Source organism: Rhinoderma darwinii, chromosome 11 (genome assembly GCF_050947455.1).
Source record: "Rhinoderma darwinii isolate aRhiDar2 chromosome 11, aRhiDar2.hap1, whole genome shotgun sequence".
Taxonomy (NCBI): Eukaryota; Metazoa; Chordata; class Amphibia; order Anura; family Rhinodermatidae; genus Rhinoderma; species Rhinoderma darwinii.
In genome coordinates this window covers 77897046-77922765 of record NC_134697.1, presented here as the reverse complement: position 1 = coordinate 77922765, position 25720 = coordinate 77897046, and the positions used below count along the sequence as shown (strand labels likewise).

The 25720-nt window shown below is 43.5% G+C and overlaps 1 protein-coding gene across 1 annotated transcript in view; it reads right to left on the bottom strand.

The window, feature by feature from the left end:
* The window catches only part of LRMDA (leucine rich melanocyte differentiation associated), an 834718-nt gene that overhangs the window by 118138 nt on the left and 690860 nt on the right, over window positions 1-25720 (bottom strand). Inside the window, exon 6 of the mRNA XM_075842829.1 lies at window positions 12901-12985. Within this exon, the coding sequence (XP_075698944.1) occupies window positions 12901-12985 (85 nt within the window). The remainder of the gene's footprint in view (window positions 1-12900; window positions 12986-25720) is intronic.

Sequence of the window (25720 nt, the reverse complement as noted above, 5' to 3'; positions counted from 1 at the left end):
GTGCAGAAGCACACAGGTGCAGAAGGTACAGAAGTACACAGGTGCAGAAGCACTCAGGTGCAGAAGGTGCAGAAGTACACAGGTGCAGAAGCACTCAGGTGCAGAAGTACACAGGTGCAGAAGCACACAGGTGCAGAAGGTGCAGAAGAACACAGGTGCAGGATCACACAGGTGCAGAAGTACACAGGTGCAGAAGCACACAGGTGCAGAAGGTGCAGAAGTACACAGGTGCAGAAGCACTCAGGTGCAGAAGTACACAGGTGCAGAAGCACACAGGTGCAGAAGGTGCAGAAGCACTCAGGTGCAGAAGCACACAGGTGCAGAAGGTGCAGAAGCACTCAGGTGCAGAAGGTGCAGAAGCACTCAGGTGCAGAAGGTGCAGAAGCACTCAGGTGCAGAAGATGCAGAAGGTGCAGAAGCACTCAGGTGCAGAAGGGACATGCCCTATCCTCGGGTGTTTACGCCTCTGACCTCCCATTGATATCAATGGGAGGCAGAGAAAGCGTATTTTGCAGCGTTTTATGCGAAAACGCAGCGAAAATCGGCGTGCAGGGAGAGGAAAATCTGCCTCAAACTTCCAAACTGAATTTTGAGGCAGAATTTCCGCCTGCAAAAAACTCTGTGTGAACCCAGCCTAAAAGTACTGAGTTGTGGAACATAGCATAGGGAGTATTTATAGAGGACCTCTCTGCTCTCCTGACTATTCTCTTTTGTAAATACTTGCATTCCCCATGAAATAACATTGCTAGAGCATCTTTTCTTAAAACTCTATGTTGTGCCGTTCCTTTGTAATTTCTCAAGGAATTGTATGAAAAAAATAGTAAATATGGTCCATGCACAGTCTGACAATGTGAGCAATGATTAGATTAGTGTCAGAGAATGTAGGAATTCCTCCCATTGTTGTCAATTAATGGACGGTTGTCAATTTATTCATATTATTGGCAGGAGGAAAAACCGATGGAAGGCGCAACCCAGAGTTCTGACAAAATATATTACGGAATTGTTATTTCATGGGTTATGCAAGCATTTACTAAAAAGGGCCAGTTCACAGAGTTTTTTTGTGCTGATTTTGAAAAAAACGTTTCTGTCTGCAAACTCCTCCGTGTGAACTGGGCCAAAAAGACATGTGAAGAGAACGGACAGCTGCTCTTTAGGCCGGATTAACATGAGCGTGTTCGGTCCGTGATATACGGTCCGTATGTCGGCCACATTTCTCAGACCGAACACACTGCAGGGACCCGGGCCCCTAGCATCATAGTTATGTACGACGCTAGGTGTCGCTGCCTCACTGCAGGACAACTGTCCCGTACTGTAATCATGTTTTCAGTACGGGACAGTAGTTCCGCAGAGAGGCAGCGACTACTATGTACTATGATGCTAGGGGCCCGGGTCCCTGCAGTGTGTTCGGTCTGGGAAATGCGGCCGACATACGAACCGTATATCGCGGAACGAACACGCTCGTGTGAATCCGGCCTTATGGTCTTTGTGTCACCAAATTTTACATCTAACTACAATGAAATAACCCTTTCTGTGCTTGTCAGAGGAGCAAAACATTAGCAACAGTTTATAAAACATTTTAGAGCAAAAGACAATATCATATCTATAAATTCTATATATATATATATATATATATGTATATATATTCTATATTTTGATTTCTTTTTTTCAAGTATTTAAATCTAGCCATTTAGTTGTCAGTTTCCTGTCCACTCTTACTTTCAGTCTCAGCATTTGTGGCTAGCAGAATAATAATGGTTATATATCACTGCCCTGAAAGTCCCAGCCCCTAAATCTTTCCGTGCTGGAGCCTCGGAGACTCAATTACTTTATTGACATGCAATCTTCATAAGGGGAGAAATATTGGGCATGTATAGTCACTTGCTTATGAAGACATATTATAATCTGATATGCATGAGGGCTGCAGAGTCCCAGTTTGACAGTGCTAATTATATTGGTACATGATAGAGGGCTTGCTGCACATTATGTGCCTGTCTGCATTAAAGGTGAGGTAAGCTCATGACATCAGCAAGTAAGGCATGGACAATAAACTACTGTGTGCAGCATAAATAACTCCTTGTGATTCTAAGGTACATAAAAGGATTATCAGAGTGGAGAATGACAAATCAATGATACAATAAAACCAATATGGCAGTACTAAAAGAACCTCATCAAGGTTTTATTAAGGCCCTGTTTACATCACATTTTTTCCTTCCGTTGGAAGTATATGTATATTTCCGACAGAAGGCATCTGTAGTGCTCTGGCCAGGGACTCCAGGACTAGAGGAGCCCCTGACGTCACTGTCCATATTTGGACAATAACACCAGGGGCTTCTCCAGTCCCGAAGTCCTTGGCCAGAGCGCTATAGATGCTCTGGTCAGGGACTACGTAGTTAAATGTCCATGGCATCACTGTCCACATATGGGGTATTGTCGTAATTGGGAGAAATTGTTTTACAAATGTTGGGGTGCTTTTTCTCTTTTATTCCTTGTAAAAAAATAAAAATGTGTACCTTTCATCGGAAAAATTAGATTTTCAATTGCACAGCCTAATTCTACAAAAATGCAGCAAAAAAAACTGTGGGGTCCAAATGCCCACTATACCACTCAATAAGTTCTTTGAGGGGTGTAGCTTGCCAAATAGGGTCAATTTTGGGGGGTTTCCACTGTTTTGGCACCACAAGACCTCTTTAAACCGGACATGTTGCCTAATAAAAAGGAGGCCTCAAAATCCACTTGGTGCTCCTTTGCTTCTGAGGCCTGTGCTTCAGTCCATTACCGCACGATATGTGGGATATTTCTAAAAACTGCAGAATCTGGGCAATAAATATTAAGCTGTGTTTCACTGGTAAAACCTTCGGTTTTAAAGACAAAAAATGAATAAAAAGGATTTTCTGACAAAAAAAAGAAATTTGTAAATGTCAAATTTAAATTTAAACTTTAAATTCCTGTGAAACACCTAAAGGGTTAATAAACTTTCTAAATGTTGTTTTGAAAGCATATTGAGGGATCTAGTTTTTAAAATGGGGTGTTTTATGGGGGTTTCTAATAGGTAGGCCACTCAAAGCCCCTTCAGAACTAAACTGGTACCTAAAAAAAATAATTCTTCAAAATATGTGAAATTGCTGCTTATGTTCTAAGTCTTGTAACGTCCTAGAAAAATAAAGGAATGTTAAAAAAATGATGCCAACATAAAGTAGACATATGGGAAATGTGAGCTAGTAACTATTTTGTGTGGTATTATCTGTCTTACAAGCAGATACATTTAAATTCAGAAAAAACTAAATTTTTTCAAAATTTTGCTATTTTTCACAGATACTGAATATATCGACCAAATTTTACTACTAACATAAAGACCAATGTGTCACGAGAAAACAGTCTCAGAATCGCTTGGATAGGTATATGCATTCCAGAGTTATTACCACATAAAGAAACACGTCAGATTTGAGCCTTAAGGCCAAAACTAGGCTGCGTTAAGGAGTTAATAAGCACTCATGAACCTCCTACATATACAGTGTATCAGGCGTTCTTAAAGGGATTGCCTCATGAAGACAACCATTTTTTTTTTTTAAATGAAGTCTAGTCTCTCTCTCCATATCTAGGCATACATTTCTGCAGCAGGGAAAATATAGTTTTGTATGGTGGACATTCATATGTAATGCATGGAGACGCCTGGTCTGCCAGAGCAGCTCTCCATTCTGCCAGAGACCCCCCTTTATGACGTCCATAATAGGGCAAACAGACAGGAGTTGTCCTGAGAACCCCTTTAACTCAATTTACTGTAATTCTACAAACTGCCTCTAGGTGAATCGTACTTTTGCATTTATTATATTGTCAATTGATATGCATTTTGAAATGTATTACAAAATGCTGACTTGACATCCGTGTACAAGAGCCTTATTTGATTAAAGTGCTTGTATCAATAGAAAAGGACATATTTATTGTAAAGATTTTGGGTGGTGTTCTTTTATTTTTATAAAAAGAATAATCTTGAAATATTCCCGTTTTCACACTGGCCACTAGAGCAGTCACAATAGCCTGACACTAGCTAGCCTGTTTTCTGTAGCTTGCTTGTCAGCTTTGCTGTATACAATGGGACAGGATAGCAATATCATCACATTATCATTAGGTGGTGGATAAGTTAATGACAGCTCTATTGTACTGCTGGAGGCCCAGATAAAGCAGGATAGCAACGCTGTACACCATACACTATACACACACACATAAGGCTCTGTATACATGCATCTACCCTGTCACTTTCTGCCCTGGGGCTGTACCCCATCACTTTCTAGAGACTGTAATGGTCATGATATTTCTCTGTCAGTTAACTTATTGCAGCTGCCATAAAGCATACACACCCTGCTGTAGTGTCTATACAGACAATACATGAAGGACTGGAGTATCTGCAATATGGCTGCACCAGGACGTTTTTCTTAATTAAAGAGGCTCTGTCACCAGATTTTGCAACCCCTATCTGCTATTGCAGCAGATAGGCGCTGCAATGTAGATTACAGTAACGTTTTTATTTTAAAAAAACGAGCATTTTTGGCCAAGTTATGACCATTTTTGTAGTTATGCAAATGAGGCTTGCAAAAGTCCAAGTGGGTGTGTTTAAAAGTAAAAGTCCAAGTGGGCGTGTATTATGTGCGTACATCGGGGCGTTTTTAATACTTTTACTAGCTGGGCGCTCTGAAGAGAAGTAACATCCTCTTCTCTTCAGAACGCCCAGCTTCTGGCAGTGCAGATCTGTGACGTCACTCACAGGTCCTGCATCGTGACGGCCACATCGGCACCAGAGGCTACAGTTGATTCTGCAGCAGCATCAGCGTTTGCAGGTAAGATCGACTTACCTGCAAACAATGATGCTGCTGCAGAATCAACTGTAGCCTCTGGTGCCGATGTGGCCGTCACGATGCAGGACCTGTGAGTGACGTCACAGATCTGCACTGTCACAAGCTGGGCGTTCTGAAGAGAAGAGGATGTTACTTCTCATCAGAGCGCCCAGCTAGTAAAAGTATTAAAAACGCCCCGATGTATGCACATAATACACGCCCACTTGGACTTTTACTTTTAAACACACCCACTTGGACTTGTGCAAGCCTCATTTGCATAACTACAAAAATGGTCATAACTTGGCCAAAAATGCTCGTTTTTTAAAAATAAAAACGTTACTGTAATCTACATTGCAGCGCCGATCTGCTGCAATAGCAGATAGGGGTTGCAAAATCTGGTGACAGAGCCTCTTTAAATAGCTACAACAACAACAACAACAACAACAAAAGAACAGACATTATTTCTCTTCTACAAACTTAGGCTTCGTTCACATCTGCATCGTAGGCTCCGTTAGGGGCCTCCGTTGATCATCGGCAACGCTCTGGCCGGGGATTACACTGCAGGAAGTGCCCCGCCCTGATGTCACTGCCGTTACATGGACAGTGAAGTCAGGGGCTTTGTGTATGAGCGGAATCCCACGCAAGGGCGTCAGCAACGCTTTGGCCAGGCATACCAGAGCTCCAGGAGGAGTGAATGGCAGAGCAGGAAGCGGATAGTCCTGAGGACGCAGATACAATTGAATGTAGCAGTTGCCGGCACAAGTCCCGGAACAGTAATTTGCCGCAACTGTCTCCGTAACGGAACAGTCCCGGCAAATTCAGGACTATTGGCAAGTATGCTGATTGACTGGGAGAATGTCAATAAGTGGAGGGGAGAAGTGAGTGAACTTAGGTTAGGCAATTGCATTTGCGGGCTATGACTGGTATTATGCGGGCACTGTGGCAATAGACATGGACTATGGATGGGGGCACAATAGCTAGGTTTCAGGTTTTTTTTTTCACGAAAGCAAAAGTGCAGTCTACAGCACTTTTACTTCCGTGGAAAATACGGAAACCTAGCGGAATAGAGGCAAATCAAATCTAACTGAAACAAAGGAATTAACATTGAAATCAATGGTAATTCAAAAGGAAGCGATGCTTTCTGTTTGGATTTTCGGTCATGTCTTCCTCTGAGGGAAGAGACCTAAACGGGAGAGAACAGTAGTGTGAACTTAGCCCTACTAATAACAAAAGTTAAGCCATAATCATAACATTAAGTGTATTACAAAAATACAGTATGTGCGTTCTGTTTACTCATCCCCGTCGTTGCGACAGACTCGCTTGTAACGTCATCTATTTTAGTTATAAGTGTTTATAAGTTCAAACAGCATATTAAATGCTAAAGAAAAACTTTCGGGTTTAGATTAAAAATCGCACCTTGAAAGACTTTTGGGAAGAGTAAAGACATACCACCCTAGTACAGTATTTGCCTGAGGTTTCCCGGACAGCCTTGGACCCCTCCTCAGCAGTCAGATTCCCCAGGCTCAGCATCTTTCTCCAGTCATCCACAGGCTAAATGAGTAACATGTGAAAATGTAAAATAAATCTCCAAGCTCATCCTCCATGTGGAGGGCGGATAATTTATTGAGCACCGCCATTAATCAACTGCATTTTTACGAGCCAGATAAAAGAGAAAATTAGACGGAACACCCCCCCCCCCCCCACCAAGTTCTGTTCACCTTCTCTGGTTCCATTTTGGAAGAAGGTTTCTAAAGGAACAGGGTAGAGGTTTGAGTAGTAAGGTTAACCACACAATTACATGTCAGCTCAGCTCATTCTTGCTTAGATCAATGTGTTAGAGGGAAAGCAAGAATTCTGCTGGATTCAACAGGGAGAAGTGACCCCTGCAAGTCATTCATCTGAATCATCCTGAGGTGACATCACTTGTCATAACTCATCAACCAGCAGGACCCTTGAATGGAGTGGACTTGTCCTCTCGGATTAAAGTGATACCATGCAAGGTTCTGTTTCCTCTTTGTGAAGGGAAGCACAGGACTTAAGACGACCAAGGATAAACCTGGCGTTCCTTAGTAGAATGCAATATGTAAATATTCCATCTATGGCTGTGTACATAAGGACACTTACATACACCAAACACATGGGCATTTATGAAAGTCATAATACTTAAAAATGAAATTCAAACAGAAAACTTTAAAATAAGATGTGGGAGTGAAGATTGTTATGGGCATTCATATAAGTAGACTATGTTTATTACAAGTTTCCAGTGTTTAAAGGCTATCAGAACTTTTGCAAATGATATTTTATACTGTAGCTCCAATGCATCTAAAACAAAAACTGAAGCAACTTTGCAAATAGTCTTTGTTTAAAATATGCTACCGTTTTGTGTATTAGGCTCCTATGCAGATCTATGTGTTCCCATGGTGAAAAAAACTACAAGAAAATCATGTGTAGTCTGACCTTGCAGTCATGTGTTACCCCAGCCCTTTGGCCGCCTCTTTCTGCTAAAATACAGTCAATAGAAGAGGAGATGGAAGGGAGACACACATGACCATGGGCGTAAATTTAGGGGATTCTGAGTGTTAGCAATTGGTTGCACTGAGGGGGGGCAAAATCCGCTCTTACACAGTATAAGACACTAGTATTATATATAGAACATGCTAGGTGGGGGGGGGGGGGTCCTGTTAGGGCCTGTTCACATCAGCGTTTGGTTTCGTTGATGGGTTCCATCAGACCTTTCCATCTGGGGAACCCATCAATGGAAAGACAAACCGAAACTGCGCTATTGATTCCGTCAAAAGACGGAAAGCTTGCGGAACGGAGACAAACAGAAACCATTAGCAACGGAAGCATTACCATTGAAATCAATGGTAATGCTAACGGAAGCTATGGTTTCCGTTTGCCTTTCCGTTGATGGGTTCCCCTGACGGAAAGGTCTGACGGAGCCCATCAACGGAACCGAATGCTGATGTGAACACAGCCTTACAGATTTTGGGGCCCAATGCACAGTAGAAACAAGTTACGCTTCTGGGCAAGACTGCAGGATCAGATTTTAGATGGAGTAATAAAAAAAGGGTTGCAAAGGTGTCCACAACTCTTAACTGAAGCATATATAGAGAACTAAACATAAACACAAAAAGGATAGCCGATCTGTATCCTACCTGTTTTATTAAAGGAGACACACACGTGAAAAATAGCGTAGAGAGAGATTATTGCACATTGTGTATTAGGAAAAGTGTGTTAACATAATTCTGATGTACTTTCCACTATAAATGTAAGTGTATACTTCTGGCCTGATTGCTACAAACTTCAGACATTAATGACAACGGGACTTAAAGGTGAAATTGAGCCCCATTTGTGCGTCTTTGTATATCCCCAACTTATGACAATTCCTTTACAGAACGAGGCTGGCTGAAGCAGATTCACTAGCAGGAAAGGAATTAAGAGATTCTCCATCTGGATGACCCTTCCTGACTGTCATTGATAAATGTGCTGAGTTTGACATTACACAGGAAGCGCGCCTGCCTTGGCCTGCGCACTCTCCCACACACTGGTTCCATTACAATGGGACTCAGATGTGGGAGAGCAGGGGAGTAAATCATTCGGATCTGGACAGTGAGCTTGCAGAGTTTCTGCTCTGCCTAACATACAGTACTGGAAGTTTTTCCTACGTTGTACTTAAGGACACGAAAGTATTTTTATTCTCATTCTAAAGCTGTGCAGATGTTCTTAACCCCGCAATGTCAAGGAAGCTGGCTTGCTCACATAATAAAATATCATCCTAAATGAGCGTGTTATCATTAACTGTTTTGATTCCTATGATGGAAGGCTACACCAATGATTTACTAATACATAATATATCCTTAATTAAAGTAGATGTTTGATATTATTTCATACTAAGGATTGTCTTGATGGTATCTATAAATTCCTTAAAGAGGTTGCCCAATAGGGACAACGCTTTATAAGTGTAGCTGCTGTGGCGATCAGCTGGTAACCATTGGACAGGCTGCTAAAACTCCGGACGATGGTTCCCAATAAGTCTCTGTTTACAAAACAGCAGCGATGACGTGCCATAAAGTATAAGTGATTGGCAACAGCAGTGATGCCAATATGTATGGGACGTGACCTCAACAGCCAGTGATTTTACGGATTTTATATCCCACTGATATTCATAGTATGGTAAAAATTCTAAGATGACAGTGAGACAGTAATGGTGTGTTGTCTAAATAGATACCAGCAGAATGTTCAGGGTATCCGCCCTGAACACCGCAGGGAATGCCGTCCGAAAAACCGCACCACATTGTGGTGCGCTTTTCCGCCATAATTTCTGTTGCGTGAAGTAGCGCCGGAAAAATAAAAAAAACTTTCACACTTACCTCCTCCCTCTTCTCTGTGCGTAGTCCGGCCTTCTGGGATGACGTTGCAGGTCATGTGACCACTGCACCCTGTGATTGGCTGCAGCGGCCTTGTGAAGGATGGTTTATTTACTTATATTCTCTGTATGACATTACATTATGAATTATAAAGCAGGATGCCGAATTACTAAAATATGTTTTCTCCATTTTCTAATGACCTTTTCTCTATATAATAGACTCAAAGAAATATCTTATCTTCACGTGTTCATAATATGGCCTTCATACGCCATTGTAGCGGGTTGGCTGAACGCCCAGACATAAAGTGTAACTATTTCTCATTATTGCAACAAATTCCCGCATGAGAACAAACCACTAGCAACTGCCCATTATACGCCCATTATGTTACCTGATGTCAGCATTTTAATGAAGAATTAGAATTATGTATTTGAAATATTCTTATGGTCTGCTGTTGGCTGAATAAGAGTTATTGTCACATTGCCTCTGATTGGTAAACCTCAATGGGGTACACCCCATTTGTACACCCCATTTGAATGATATTATTATAATTGAGTTTGGCAATAAACCTCCAGAGGCTTATTTTGAGCATATCAGCAGCGTCTGTGTGTTATTTCTCCTCTCTCTATATATATCGGTATGAAATCTACTGATTAGGATGCTGGATAAAGTGCCTGGTGTGAGTGTCTGTTGGAACACTCGTCTAAATTTCGGTCTAATATATTTGGAGCCATTGACTTCCACGACAGGCCACATGGGAGGCAATGTCATCCCAGGAGGCTGGACTGGAGAAGATGCAGGGAACTCTGGGTAAGTATAAGTTTATTTACATTTTTCTTACTTCCGATATTTGCGGCGGAATAGCTGTGATTCCGCTGCAAATGTCGCAACACACACCACTTTGTTGCGGGTTTAAGCACCCTATTGAATTCAATGGGAAAACCCGCAACAGAAGAGCTGCGATTCCACAGCATTAATTGACTTGAAGAAGCCACACCGCAGGTCAATTTATGTGAGTTTTTTCGGCTGCATTTTTCCGCAGTGTGGGGACGATATTTGTTGACATCTCACCCACACTGCTGCTACTGCAAGACGCCGTGGATTTTCCGCAATGAATCCGTTGCAGAAAATCTGCAGTGTTTACACCGTGTGTGTGTTCGTACCCTTAAAGTACCCATGGATGTGAAAGAGGAAGAATACATGGTGTAGATTAAATAGAATAGATATTAATAAAGAAAACTGAAAAGTTACGCAACATTTATGTAGTTGCACACTGTGAAATGTACATGCAAAGAGAGTAACACTTAAAGGGGTTTTCCGAGATACCATTATATTTTCAAAAAACCCTTTAATGCATGTAATTTATTGTCTAAATGTAAATACATTTGTAATATACTTACATTATCCAAAGTGGCCCCATTTCCAGATCCTGCCATGGTGGAACTTAACTGGTGACGTCACTCTCTGCACTGGCTCTACCGCTTTATTGATCTTGAATTCTTTGCCGGGTATACGACACGTCACTTGTGACTTGGTGTATATCAGCTTGTTCTGTTGTAACGTGCATGCGTTATCTGGAGAACAGCAGGGACCGCGAGAACAGCAGTGACAGCCCATGCGCGTTACGGGCTGTGAAGCAGAACAAGCCGATATACACCACGTGACAAGTGACGTGTCGTATACCCAGCAAAGAATTCAAGAGCAACAAAGCGGGAGAGCCAGTGCAGAGAGTGACGTCACCGGTCAAGTTCCCCATGGCAGGATCTGGAAACGGGGCCACTTTGGTTGGAAAATGTAAGAATATTACAAATGTATTTACATTTATAAATTACATGAGTTAAAGGGGTTTTTGAGAATATGATGGTATCTCGGATAACCCCTTTAAAGAGGTATTCCGTATCATTAGGATATGTCATACCATTATGATCGATGGGGAACTGACCTATCGGACAACCTAGAAAACGAAGGGACAAAGGTCCTTTGTGCTCCTTCTCTGCAAAGTCCTCATCCACGCTGTGAGGAGTGCTTAGTTAGCGCTGCAGCTCCTATATTCTGGTGATCGATCGAGGTCCCGATCATATAATGGTCACACGGGTGCAGGGCTCGTTATCAGAGCCAAACACCATTGCGATCACATGGCCAGGACTGCTTTTTATTCAATGGAAATAAAGGATATTCTACAATGACATTAAATAGAGATTTTAAAAACAGTGAATATTTGATACACAAGAAAACTAATATATTTCATACCTTTACATTATACAAATAAGGTTTATTTGCTGCAACCAGGACACCCCATTCAACAATTCCCTAATATATTGTTTTATATACCATGTTTACAATACTGCAGCCATGTCTACAGTCCTAGGAAAGCATCTGCATTATCCAAGTAGATTCTTACTATGTTCAAGATTGTACAAAAATAGTAACAAATAAATTGATATTCTTGTCATAAAGCCGCCCATACACAACTATGATGCATGGAGTGATCATGACATCCATTAGATTGAAATAAAGACTTTGAAGAAAGAATTAGTATATTAGATCATAGTTAGATCCATTCGTATTTCGCTCAATGGCTGCGGGTGAAAAAGGGAAAGCGAAAAAAGCAGCGAAAATCGGCGTGCAGTGGGAGGAAAATCTGCCTCAAACTTCCAAACGGAATTTTGAGGCAGAATTTCCGCCTGCAAAAAAACTCTGTGTGTACCCAGCCTTAGGCCCTGTTCACACAGAGTTTTTTTGCAGGCAGAAAAATCTGCCTCAAAATTCCTTCAGGAATGGCCTGCCTGCAAATTCTTGCCGCGCTTCTTGCTGCGTTTTTCACCCACGGCCATTGAGTGTCATGGGCAAAAAAATCTCAGCGAAAGATGCTTTCTCTGCCTCCCATTGTTTTCAATGGGAGGTCAGAGCAGAACCGCGGCAGAAAAAAGCATGCTGCTAAAAACCGTGGCGGATAAAAAACACCTCCGCCTCCCATTGAAATAAATGGGAGGTGTTTCGGACGGTTTTGCCGTTGATTCAGACGCGGTTTCCCAGTCAAAATCAGTGTAAAAAAACAAAGTGTGAACTGAGCCTTACAGACCTAAAACATTAGATGAGGTTTTGCAACAATAACATCCGATCTAAAACATGCATAAACTAAACAAACAAACAAATGCAAAAGACTCCAATGTGGGTGCATTGCTCTGTATGTACATTTACAAAATGACAGAGGACAATGAAAGCTCCCCGAATTGAGCGTTCCTATACTGATAATCATTTATGTCTTCACCTCCCTGGATGAAGCATTCTCCGTGATACTTCGCATCATGCAGCGTAGTTGTGCAATGTGTAGCAGGCCTCGAAAAATAAATCTGCTGTATGAGGTTGGAGCTTAAATGTCAGGCTCATTCTGCTTATGTGACCTAGCAAATGACCTCCGGGTGTTGAGGGCCAGATCTATGGTCCTTACATTTTGCTATGGCTATCTCTAGGTTTAACGCTTGCTTTTTTTACTCTTGCACTAATCATTGACTTTTATTAACTCAATGTGCCGGCTCTGGGCCTTGACAAGGATGTTTTTTTTATCATCAGTTTGAAAAAGTGCAGAACGGAGAATGAAACTGCTGAACCAGCGATAGAGGAGTGAGCAGGAGGATGCGCTGTAAACTTTTTACCACCTTGCAATAAAAGACTATATAAATAATATTGCATGTACATCTTACCTCTGTGATTGGTCGGGTCCCTTGATACTGATGGCAGGGGGGTGTAAGGCAAATCAGGAGAGCAGGAGGCTGTGCCACTTGAAACCTGAGGACAGAGAACCAAAAGAAAACCATGTTAGCAGAGCAGGTTAGTAATGCAATGACAAATAAGATCTGCAAACTAAGGTCGTGATGACGAAAAGCCCTTTTTAGGCAATTTTTTTAGTTTTTATCCAAAATCAGGAGTTTATTCTAATGGGATGAAAAAGTATAAAAGAACAGACTTCTGGTTAATTTTTTTGGTTTGTTTTGGCGGAAAACTGCGCCAAAACTGCACATTGTGAACAAAGCAAATGTCACATTGTAAATGCATCAATATTGCGACACTGGAAAGGCCACAAGGCACACATGAATTTATAGTCAGTTTCAGCCGGCCAAACGCTTGAGACAAAAGTCTCTTCAAAGATATCTGATTACATAGACACTTTACCTGTCTATGTTGTGTCTATGATAGGCTACGTTTACTCTGTGATTGGCTGATTATGCAATGGACTGCATGTGTTTGACTGAGCAGCCTACAGTCATGTCCTGGGATGAAGGACCCTTAAAGAGGCTCTGTCACCAGATTATAAGTGCCCTATCTCCTACATAATCTGATTGGCGCTGTAATGTAGATAACCACATTGGTTTTTATTTTGAAAAACGATCATTTTTGAGCAAGTTATGAACAATTCTTAATTTATGCTAATTAGTTTCTTAATAGACAACTGGCTGTGTTTTGACTTTTTACCAACTGGGCGTTGTACAGAGGAGTGTATGACGCTAACCAATCAGTGACCAATCAGTGACCAATCAGCGTCATATACTTTGTTGTCACATACACCCACATTAACTTTACTGAAGTGTCTTGAGAGTGAATAGACATTGCCTCCAGCCAGGACGCGATGTCTATTCACACTCCCGACACTTCGGTAAAGTTTTTGTGGGACTATTCACACTATGAATGACAGCACAGCGAGATCACGCTGTGCTGTAATTAAGTCCCACGCAAACTTTACCGAAGTGTCGGGAGTGTGAATAGACATCGCGTCCTGGCTGGAGGTGATGTCTATTCACTCTCAAGACACTTCAGTAAAGTTAATGTGTGAGTAAGAGACAGCACAGCGTGATCTCTCGTGATCACGCTGTGCTGAGTACAAATGGACATGAATGGAGAGAAGTGTATGATGCTGATTGGTCACTAAATGGTCAGCGTCATACACTCCTCTTTGCAATGCCCAGTTGACAAAAAGTAAAAACAAGCCCACTTGTCTATTAAGAAACTAATTAGCATAAATCTAAAATTGTTCATAACTTGCTCAAAAATGATAGTTTTTCAAAATAAAAACCACTGTTATTATCTACATTACAGTGCCGATCAGATTATGCAGGAGACAGGGCACTTATAATGTAGTGATATAGTCTCTTTAAATACAGGGACCTTTTCAGTACTCTAGACCACCAGGGACGTTATCATTAACCCTTTTCATTACTTTAGACATCCCAGAAATGTAATCATTAACCTATTCATTACACTAGACCACCAGGAATGTTAGCATTAACCCCTCCACTATTCTTTATGATAAGAGGTGTTATAATTAATGCCATCACTACACTAGACCACCAGGGATGTTACGATTATCGCCTTCACTATACTATGCCACCAAGGATGTTACCATTAATTCTTTCACTACACTAGACAATCAGGAATTTTATCATTTACCCCTAAATGACTTATCAGATGACTGTTTCAATACTGAGAAAAACTCTTGGGTATCTGAGTTTACAGTCCTTTACCATAATTTTTTTTCCGGAAACCCAGTTATAATGAAAAGAATGAAGCCAACAATTATGCCGAATTACATATAAAGGGGGGACAAAAGTTTCATTGCTGTAAAAGAATGAATTTGAAATAGAAATATTCCCACAAGCCAAAAGAGCTCAGATAAAAGCAGATCCATGGCGTTCACGGAAAACAAAATGTGTGCTGGGAGCATCAATATTAACTTTTTTCCACATATACTGATGAATTAAATCAAATACAGGAATAGATAAACTATTGCAAGGTCATTGAAGATGGCAGCCTCTTGGGAAATATGATAAATGTCATTTTTACAGAATACTAAGGACCAACTACAGTAATGAGAACATAAACCCACATAAAACATCCCAGGATGAATTTAGAGTTTTTATTTTACAATACACAGTTGTAAGTGAATTCTAAATTTGTAACTGTGCCACCCTGAATACTGTGCTAAACATTTCAGCATCCCCCTCCTGTTGTTACTGAATTATTTGCTTCCTGTTACAGACCAACCACCAACAAATACATGAACATAAAGAACACTTTCAGCAGGATCTAAAAAGAGCTGACCTAGATCTGCAGTTTATATGAAATAATAATGGAAAGTAATATACCAAAAAATGCACGGATTAGGAAACAACCCAAAATATATGCAATGCCTTAATGCCACCCCAACAATAATACTTAGGTCATTGTCAAATCTCTACCGCTTTATTATGTATTTGTGACCAATGGCTAAATTTCAAAACAAAATGTAATCTTTTAGAACGATACATTCTAAAAAAATTGTAACCATTTCTTTTAGCATAGAGGGGGTATTCATAAAGTTTAAAACAGAACCATTATCTTATGATTTTTTTTCATTTTTATATACCAAAATATAATCCTTCCACTCTCCCATGTGTAACATTACCAAATATATGCCCTTTGTGTAGCCTACATCTTTATTTTAATACCCGAGAACAAATGTCTAGTGTATCTCCGACTCTCGGTGGGTATATAGTCGCACTTTGAGACCTATGTTCAGCACATTTTATGACAGGAATATGAACATGTCACGTCAGTGGTATCGGACTGACAAAGTTTGGGCCCAAACTGTTGATCTGTAGAGTAGTATACTGGTTGATTTGTCATTAAATATATGGATATAAATATAAAAGTCTTAGCTATTAGGATGTACTTATACATACTATGGACGCGAAGATTTCTTGAATCATATAAAAAGGTCTTGATCACCGCCACTTGTTACCACTATTAACAATATTGACCTGGAGAGTCAGAGTTGACAGCTGAATTTGGCTATTGACTATAATGGCTGTCCATGTGGTGCCCAAAAAAAGCTGAGCAGGGCCTACAGGAGACTAAGTGACATGGCGCTACTGTCACAGTCACTTTGTTCTAGCGATCAGAGGTCGGACCCCAGATGATGGGACATTGGTATCATATCGTATCTATATGCCACAAATGTCAATAATAAGACAACTTCTCTAAGGCTTGTTTACACATAACAATTTTTAAAACTACAAACAAATGATTGGTGGTTTGAAAAGTAGTAAATCAGTACAATATAATACATATGATGTTATTTTCAATTGTAGCAGCATTTGTATAGTAGTTATGAATGTAAGTGCACGATACCAGTATACACGATCTATTTTTATTAGTGATAAATTATGTTTTATATTTCATTGCTATGATCAATCATAAATCGTAAAATCGTTGGTACGTGTAAACGGGCCTGTAACGGCTGCAGTCGGGGACCGCCGCTGCCCGCCACCGGATGGCTGCGAATGCACACTCCTGGCCTCCTGCCAGCATCTCCCTATTCGGAGACGCCAAATCACGCGGCCATCCTGCCCTGGACTGTGTGCTAAGTAAGGTGCATGCACGCTCCTCCCCGTCCTTAAAGTGCCAGCGCGCGTGCATACTAAAAGTTCCCTAACCAATCCCCAGATCACCCTGGACTATAAAAAGGGCTCTGCCCTTCCACTCCTTGCCTGAGCATTGTTGTTGTCTAGCCATATTCATATTGCAAACGGTCCCTTAGTTGTATACTTCTCCCAGTATTCCTGTATCCTGCCCCCTGTATCCTGTTGTTTCCTGTACCTAAGCCTTTAGTTGGAGTCATGTGTATCATGTGTATCATCTGCCACGTCTGGTATCATCTGCCATGTCTGCTGTCATCTACCACATCTGGTATCCTCCGCCGCGTCTGGTGTCATCTGCCACGTCAAGCTCCAACCATGCCAAAGCCTCTGCTACTGTCTGGACTCTTAGAGGTACTCTTCTGCTAAGGATTTTGCATAGACTTTATATAGACTGTTATTTGGCCAGCTGCCACTCCGCTATGGCTGAGCGGCCTACTGGGTCCACATACCCCTAGATCGTGCATGGCCCGGCCAAACCTAACTGAAAGGGGGTCCGGCAACTGCCGCCACTTGCCTTTGGTAGAAAAAAAACAGGCCCCTGCAATGGGGCCCGTTGTTTTCACCATAGAAATGTTGTGAGCTGCGGGCCCCCCTCCACCCTCAATTTGTCTGTGCCTCTCATGTGAGCCCGGCCGTCAAACACTGCACGTTCGCGCGCACCTGCGATCTGACACAGTAAGTAAAGTGTCTGAAAGTGCTGATTAAGTATGGCTCTGTTCACACAGAGTATTTTGCAGGCATAAAAAAATCTGCCTCAAAAATCCTTCAAGAATTTTGAGGCAGATTTTGACCTGCCCCCCCTTTTTTCGCCGCGTTTTTTGGCCGCGGCGATTGCGGACCGCAGACAAAAAACGCCGCGAAAAATGCTTTTTCTGCCTTCCATTGATTGATTGAGGCGGAACCGCGGCAAGAAAGGACATGCTGCTTTTTATTTTCTCCGCGACTGGCTCCCATTGATTTCAGATGAAATCAATGGGAGGCGGTTTTGGAAATTTTTTTGGCCCCAATGCCGACGCAGTGTCCGAGTCAAAATCAAGGCCAAAAAACTCTGTGAACTGGGCCTTATTGTTAGGGTGGGAACACACTAGGCATGAACACTGTGGATTTTATGCAACACATTTTATTGCGGAAAATCCGCAGCGTATAACAGTAGCAGCAGAGTGGATGAGATGTGAACAAATCTCATGCACACACAGCAAAAAAAATTGACCTGCAGTGTTGTTTTTTTAAGCTGCAGAAGGTCAATTTATGCTGCCAAAACGCTGCTCCTCTGTTGCGGAAATGCTGTGGTTCTGCCGCAAAAATCACAAAAGAGAAATAAAAAGGTATTTTTTTATTTTGAATTTATAAAAAAGTTTAGACTTACCCCGGCCGTAGTCTAGGTGACGCGATCCTCTATTCTTAGCGCAGCCTGGCCTCCTGTCATGACGTTTCATCCCATGAGACTGCTGCAGCGGTCACATGGTCTACAGCTTCATCCCAGGAGGCGGGGCTACGCTCAGAAGAGAGAGACGCCTCGCCTAGACTACGGCCGGGGTAAGTCTAAATTCCCGCAGTGGACATGCCTCACGAAAACTGCACCACAATGTTGTGCGGTTTTGCTGGCGGAAATCCCTGCGGCTACCGGGCGGATAAGCTGTGTAGTTTTACTCAGCGTACCCGCCTAGTGTGTTCCTACCCTTATGATGTCGCTCCTGGAGCTTCTGCCGGTCTCTAAATAGGTCCAGTAGAATTTGTATTTTTTTCTTTTGTGAACCAGCGTAAAAAAATACAAAAATTTGTGTTAGGCCTTGTTCACATCTGCGTTGGAGGCTCCGTTGCAGACCTGACAGAGAATACCGGATACATGCTGCACTATTATTTTCATTAAAACCACGGACACCCCAATGGAAATCCGCCAAAACCCATTAAAGTCAATAGGTTTCGATGGCGACAGGTGTTTTCCGTTGTGCAACGGATCAGGTGCTTCTTATTTTTCCATTCTTCTGCTCCTCTGACTGAGCAGAATAACGGAAATCTGAACGCAGGTGTGAACCCAGCCTTACATTTTGGGCATTTTGAGTAAAATAAAACTTACACTCCCATGTAGGCGGAGCTTGTACGGAGCAGCGGTCAAGCATGTACCTTGGTGTTTTCGTCATTCCCATACACTTTTAATTAAATGGAAGCGTGCACGCTTGACCGCCGCTCAATTCAATGTCCGCCTCACTGTGGGGGGTGCAGTGAGGAGGATCTGGAGATTTGGGACCCTCGTTCTTATAAACACAGAAGAAAAAAAAAATTAAACTGTAAAATTATTGTTAACCTACCTGCTGGCCTCACTTTCTTGCTTCCTGCTCCGTTCCCTCGTTCTGGTCCCAGTTGTCCAGGATCCAAGATGGCTGCTACTGCCTCAAACTTGCATGTGGAGAGCGTTGTCTGCAAGTCTGAGACATGCCCCCACCTCCTTCACTGCTCTAAGAAGGACAAGCACCGATGATGTCAGCGTTGTGTCCATCTCTTCTGACACTTCTCGTGCTGGGTCCTTGACAGGGGTACCGGCTTCAGCAACATCCTCACTGACAGCGCCAGGGTTTTTTCTATATGCAAGTCTGAGACAGTAGCAGTCATCTTGGATTGTGGAAAACGGGGACCGGAATAAGGAAGCAGAACCAGAAGCAAGCAAGTGAGGCCAGCAGGATGAATCGAAGTTTGAGGTGTTTGGATCACACAGAAGAACATTTGTGAGACAAAGAACAACTGAAAAGATGCTGGAAGAGTGCCTGATGCCATCTGTCAAGCATGGTGGAGGTAATGTGATGGTCTGGGGTTGCTTTGGTGCTGGTAAAGTGGGAGATTTGTACAAGGTAAAAGGGATTTTGAAAAAGGAAGGCTATCACTCCATTTTGCAACGCCATGCCATACCCTGTGGACAGCGCTTGATTGGGGCCAATTTCATCCTACAACAGGACAATGACCCAAAGCACACCTCCAAATTATGCAAGAACTATTTAGGGAAGAAGCAGGCAGCTGGCATTCTATCTGTAATAGAGTGGCCAGCGCAGTCACCAGATCTCAACCCCATAGAGCTGTTGTGGGAGCAGCTTGACCGTATGGTACGCAAGAAGTGCCCATCAAGCCAATCCAACTTGTGGGAGGGGCTTCTGGAAGCATGGGGTGAAATTTCTCCCGATTACCTCAGCAAATTAACAGCTAGAATGCCAAAGGTCTGCAATGCTGGAATTGCTGCAATTGGAGCATTCTTTGACGAAAGCAAAGTTTGAAGGAGAAAATTATAATTTCAAATAAAAATGATTATTTCTAACCTTGTCAATGTCTTGACTATATTTTGTAGTCATTTTGCAACTCATTTGATAAATATAAGTGTGAGTTTTCATGGAAAACACAAAATTGTCTGGGTGACCCCAAACTTTTGAACGGTTGTGTGTATATATATATATATATATATATATATATATATATATATATATATACACACATATTGTAATGTTGGGGTAGAGAGACAGACAGGTGAGCCCTAATCTACCCGCCACTCAGTCCCTGCCTACTTGCAACAGCCCGTCCTAGGCGATGGCATACAACTGGGCGACGGTCCCTACGCTCACTATGTGCACGACAGACAAACAGACAAGGGCACACAGAAGCTAAGGGAAATGGGGCAGCTTCCCACGGCAACCCCGTGAGCAACAAGAGTAGTGAACGAGCCGAGTCAAACCAGGCGTGTACGAGGTACAATACGCAGAGCAGGAGAATAGTCAGTAAAGCCAGGGTCGATATGAAGCAGTTGACAAAAGGTACAAGCAGCAGCAGAGCCAGGAAGCAGAAAGAATCACAGGCAAAGGAGGAGCAGGAAATGAAGGTATAAATAGACAGAGGGCGGGAGCTAGCTCCGTCTGGCCAGGCTGTGATAGGTTATCCCACTCCTCAGCCGCCCAGCCTGACTGGTGGAGGAAGGAGTCACTCTATCAGACTTAGGAGCAGGTGCAGACTGACTAACCATGGGCGTCGACACAGAAGCTGTGTCTGGCAGATCCTTTACAGTACCCCCCATTTTATGAGGGGCCACTGGACCCTTTCTAAGTGGACCTGGCTTATTGGGGAACCGAAGATGGAACCTCCTGAGCAATACTCCAGCGTGAACATCCCGGGCGGGTACCCAAGTCCTCTCCTCAGGCCCGTATCCTCTCCAATGGACCAGGTACTGGAGGGAGCCTTGGACCATCCTGCTGTCCACAATCTTGGCCACCTCGAATTCTACCCCTTCAGGGGTGAGAACAGGGACCGGAGGTTTCCTCGAGGGAGCCAAGGACGGGGAGCAGCGTTTTAGGAGGGAGGCATGAAACATGTCGTGTATTCGAAAAGACGGAGGTAACTCCAGTCGGAAGGAGACAGGATTAAGGACTTCAATGACCTTGTACGGCCCTATATACCGGGGATCAAATTTTTTTGATGGGACTTTAAGGCGCAAATTTTTTGAGGACAGCCACACCAGATCTCCGACCACAAATAAGGGGTTAGCAGAACGTCTTCTATCTGCCTGAGTCTTTTGTATGCTCTGGGACGCTTCTAGGTTCTTCTGAACCTGGGCCCAGACTGTGCACAGTTCCCGATGAATGACAACTACCTCGGGATTGTTGGATCCACCAGGTGAAACGGAGGAGAACCGTGGATTAAACCCAAAATTACAGAAAAAGGGGGAGACCCCTGACGAGTTACTGACCCGGTTATTAAGTGAAAATTCAGCGAGGGAAATGAAGGAGACCCAATCATATTGACAGTCAGAGATAAAACACCTTAAATATTGTTCTAGAGACTGATTAGTCCTCTCGGTTTGGCCATTAGTTTCAGGATGGAAGGCCGAGGAGAAGGACAGATCAATCTCCAACTTTTTACAGAAGGCTCTCCAAAACAATGAAACAAATTGTACCCCTCTGTAGGAAACAACATTGACAGGAACCCCATGGAGACGCAGGATGTGTCTGATAAACAAGGTAGCTAACGTCTTAGCATTGGGTAGTTTCTTGAGGGGTACAAAGTGGCACATCTTACTGAAGCGGTCTACTACAAACCACACCACCGACTTGCCTTGAGATGGAGGCAGATCGGTGATAAAATCCATGGAGATATGGGTCCAAGGTCTCTGGGGAATGGGCAAAGAACATAGTAAGCCCGCTGGTCGGGACCTGGGAGTCTTGGACCTAGCACAAATTTCACAAGCGGCGAAGTAGGCCTTAACGTCTTTAAGCAACCCAGGCCACCAATAGTTTCTGGCAATCAGGTGCTTGGTACACAGGATGCCTGGATGGCCAGATAGTGCAGAGTCATGATTTTCCCTGAGTACCCTTAGCCGAAATTGCAGGGGAACAAACAGCTTGTTCTCAGGAAGGTTCCCGGGAGCTGAACCTTGATCAGCCGCAATTTCGGAGACTAAGTCAGAATCAACAGAGGAAATGATTATACCTGGAGGCAAAACACAAGCAGGATCTTCCTCCGAAGGAGGGCTGGCCATGAAGCTACGCGACAGTGCATCAGCTTTAATATTTTTAGACCAAAAAGTTGAATCTAGTAAAAAATAACGCCCATCGAGCTTGTCTCGGGTTTAGCCTCCGGGCAGATTCTAGGAAAACCAGATTCTTGTGGTCGGTAAGGACAGTTACCTGGTGCCTAGCCCCCTCCAGGAAGTGGCGCCACTCTTCAAATGCCTATTTAATGGCTAAGAGTTTGTGGTTGCCAATGTCGTAGTTACTCTCAGTGGGTGAGAACTTCCTGGAGAAGTAGGCACAGGGAAGGAGATGGGTGAGGGACCTGGTACCCTGGGACAAGACAGCACCCACTCCCACCTCGGAGGCGTCAACCTCCACGATAAATGGCTCCATTTGGTTAGGCTGAATTAGCACTGGGGCCGAGATAAAGCACTTCTTAAGGACCTCAAAAGCCTGGACCGCCTCTGGAGGCCAGTGGAGGAGATCAGCACCTTTGCGAGTGAGATCCGTAAGAGGCTTAGCGATGACCGAGAAGTTAGAAAAAAATCTCCTGTAATAATTAGAAAACCCCAGGAAGCACTGTAACACCTTCAGGGAGGCAGGTTGGACCCATTCAGCCACAGCCTGAACCTTGGCAGGGTCCATGCGGAATTCATGAGGAGTGAGGATTTGACCCAAAAATTGTATCTCCTGCACCCCAAACACACATTTTTCGGTTTTAGCAAACAGTTTGTTTTCCCGAAGGGCCTGTAGCACCTTCCTGACATGCTCAATGTGGGAGGACCAGTCCTTGGAAAACACAAGGATGTCATCAAGGTACACTACAAGAAATACCACAAGGTAGTCTCTTAAAATCTCATTTATGAAATTCTGGAAGACCGCGGGAGCATTACACAAACCAAAGGGCATGACGAGGTATTCGAAATGACCTTCGGGCGTGTTAAACGCAGTCTTCCACTCATCCCCCTCATTGATGCGGATAAGGTTATAAGCCCCCCGTAGATCAAACTTAGAGAACCATTGGGCCCCCTGAACCTGATTGAAGAGATCAGGAATCAAAGGAAGGGGATACTGGTTCCTTACAGTGACCTTATTCTAGTTTCGGTAATCGATTCACGGCCTAAGACCACCATCCTTCTTCCCTACTAAGAAGAAGCCAGCACATACCGGAGAAGTAGAGGGGCGAATGTAACCCTTGGCCAGGCATTCCTGGATATACTCTCTCATGGCTTCACGTTCGGGACAAGAGAGATTAAATATCCTACCCTTAGGGAGCTTAGCTCCTGGTACCAAATCGATTGCGCAATCGTATTCTCTATGAGAAGGTAACACTTCGGAGGCCTTTATAGAAAAAACATCAGCGAAGTCCTGAATAAACTCAGGTAGAGTGTTCACCTCCTCTGGGAGAGAAATAAAATTAACAGTAAAACATGACGTCATGCATTCATTACCCCATTTGGTAAGATCCCCAGTATTCCAGTTAAACGTGGGATTATGCATCTGCAACCAGGGAAGGCCTAAAACCAAATCGGACGATAATCCCTGCATCACCAGTACAGAGCACTGCTCCAAATGCATGGAGCCAACAAGGAGTTCAAAAACAGGGGTATGCTGCGTAAAATAACCATTAGCAAGAGGAGTGGAGTCGATACCCACTACCGGGACAGGTTTAGGCAAATCAATCAATGGCATAGCTAGAGACATAGCAAATTCCACAGACATAATATTAGCAGAAGACCCTGAATCCACGAAGGCAGCAGACCTACCACCAAAAGAGACCTGAAAGGGAAGGAAGATCTTATTAGGTTTCATATTTACGGGAAATACCTGTGCGCCCAAGTGACCTCCCCGATGATCACTTAGGTGCGGAAGTTCTTCCGGCTGCTTATTCTTACGCCTAGGACAGTTGTTCACTTGATGCTTGTCATCCCCACAGTAGAAGCAGAGACCATTCTTCCTGCGGAACTCTCTATGTTGTTGGGGAGACACGGAGGCCCCGAGTTGCATTGGTTCATCCGAGTTTTCCGTGGAAGAACGAAGCAACGGAACCTCGGGAGCCATCATGGGGAAGCCAGAGGAGAAGGCACAAAAACGTTCCCTGAAAAAGTCGTCGTTCCCTGAGACGTCGGTCAAGTCGTACCGCTAAAGCCATAACCTGATCTAGAGAGTCAGTAGAGGGATAGCTAACTAACAGGTCCTTCAGGGCGTTCGGCAGACCAAATCTAAACTGGCACCTCAAGGCAGGGTCATTCCACTGAGAAGCTACACACCACTTCCTAAAGTCCGAACAGTACTCCTCAACGGGTCTCTTACCCTGACGTAAGGTCACCAGCTGACTCTCGGCAAAGGCAGTCTTGTCAGTCTCGTCATATATGAGCCCGAGAGCAGAAAAAAAAAGGTCAACAGAGGAAAGTTCAGGGGCGTCGGGAGCCAAGGAGAAAGCCCATTCTTGGGGCCCGTCCTGGAGCCGGGACATAATTATACCCACTCGCTGGCTCCCAGAACCTGAGGAGTGGGGCTTTAGATGGAAATAGAGCCTACAACTCTCCCGAAAGGAGAAAAAAGTCTTCCGGTCCCCTGAGAACCGGTCAGGCAACTTGAGGTGTATCCGGCTCCGGCCCATCGTGACCGGAGCTTCTGGTAGGCGCGGCCATCTCCCTCACCACGAGGAAAGCGAACGTGGAATGTATATCATTCAACGCTACCCCCAGACGAAGGCAGTTGCGCCGAAACGCGCGTTGGGGCAGACATATTGCTGTGCAGTTTACCTGGTTCTAAAATGGGTATGTGTATTACCATCAGTTGTTGTGAATACTTTTCATATATTGACATTGCTCATTCTTTTATGGCACTATCTTCATATTTATTGAGTACCTCCTCTTAGATTATTTTATATGGCATATACCTTCAGTTACTTGTACTCATTTAAAATTCAGTATTATATGCCGACGTACTTCAGTACCAGGTCATGCCATTTGGCTTCTACTATTTTCCTTCTACTTTAGACGTCACCTACCTTGTATATTGCATGGCTTGTATGTCTTTTTTAACCTGTTGGTTAATGGATTCTTTTTTAATCATTGTATATTATTGTGTTATTTTCAATAAAGTATTTTTCTATTTTTCCATATTTTCTAGTCTTGTGGCATCTTTTCTCTTTTGGTCATATAACTTGAGGTGGGGTTCAAGAGGTGAGGTGGGGGGCACTACCAGGGTAGCATCGTGCTGGTTGCCACTCTGAGCCAGGGCTTGGACCTGTAGGGAGAGGCCCTGCATTTGCTGAGCCAGGGTCTCAGGGGGGTCCATAGTTGTGTCAGGGACCAGGGTAGAAAAGGTATATGGGCCTGTGATTATGTAATGGCGGGGTAGGGAGACAGACAGGTGAGCCCTAATCTACCCGCCACTCAGTCCCTGCCTACTTGCAACGGCCCATCCTAGGCGACGCCGTACAACTGGGCGACGGTCCCTATGCTCACTATGTGCACGACAGACAAACAGACAAGGGCACACAGAAGCTAAGGGAAATGTGGCAGTTGCCCACGGCAACCCTGTGAGCAACAAGAGTAGTGAACGAGCCGAGTCAAACC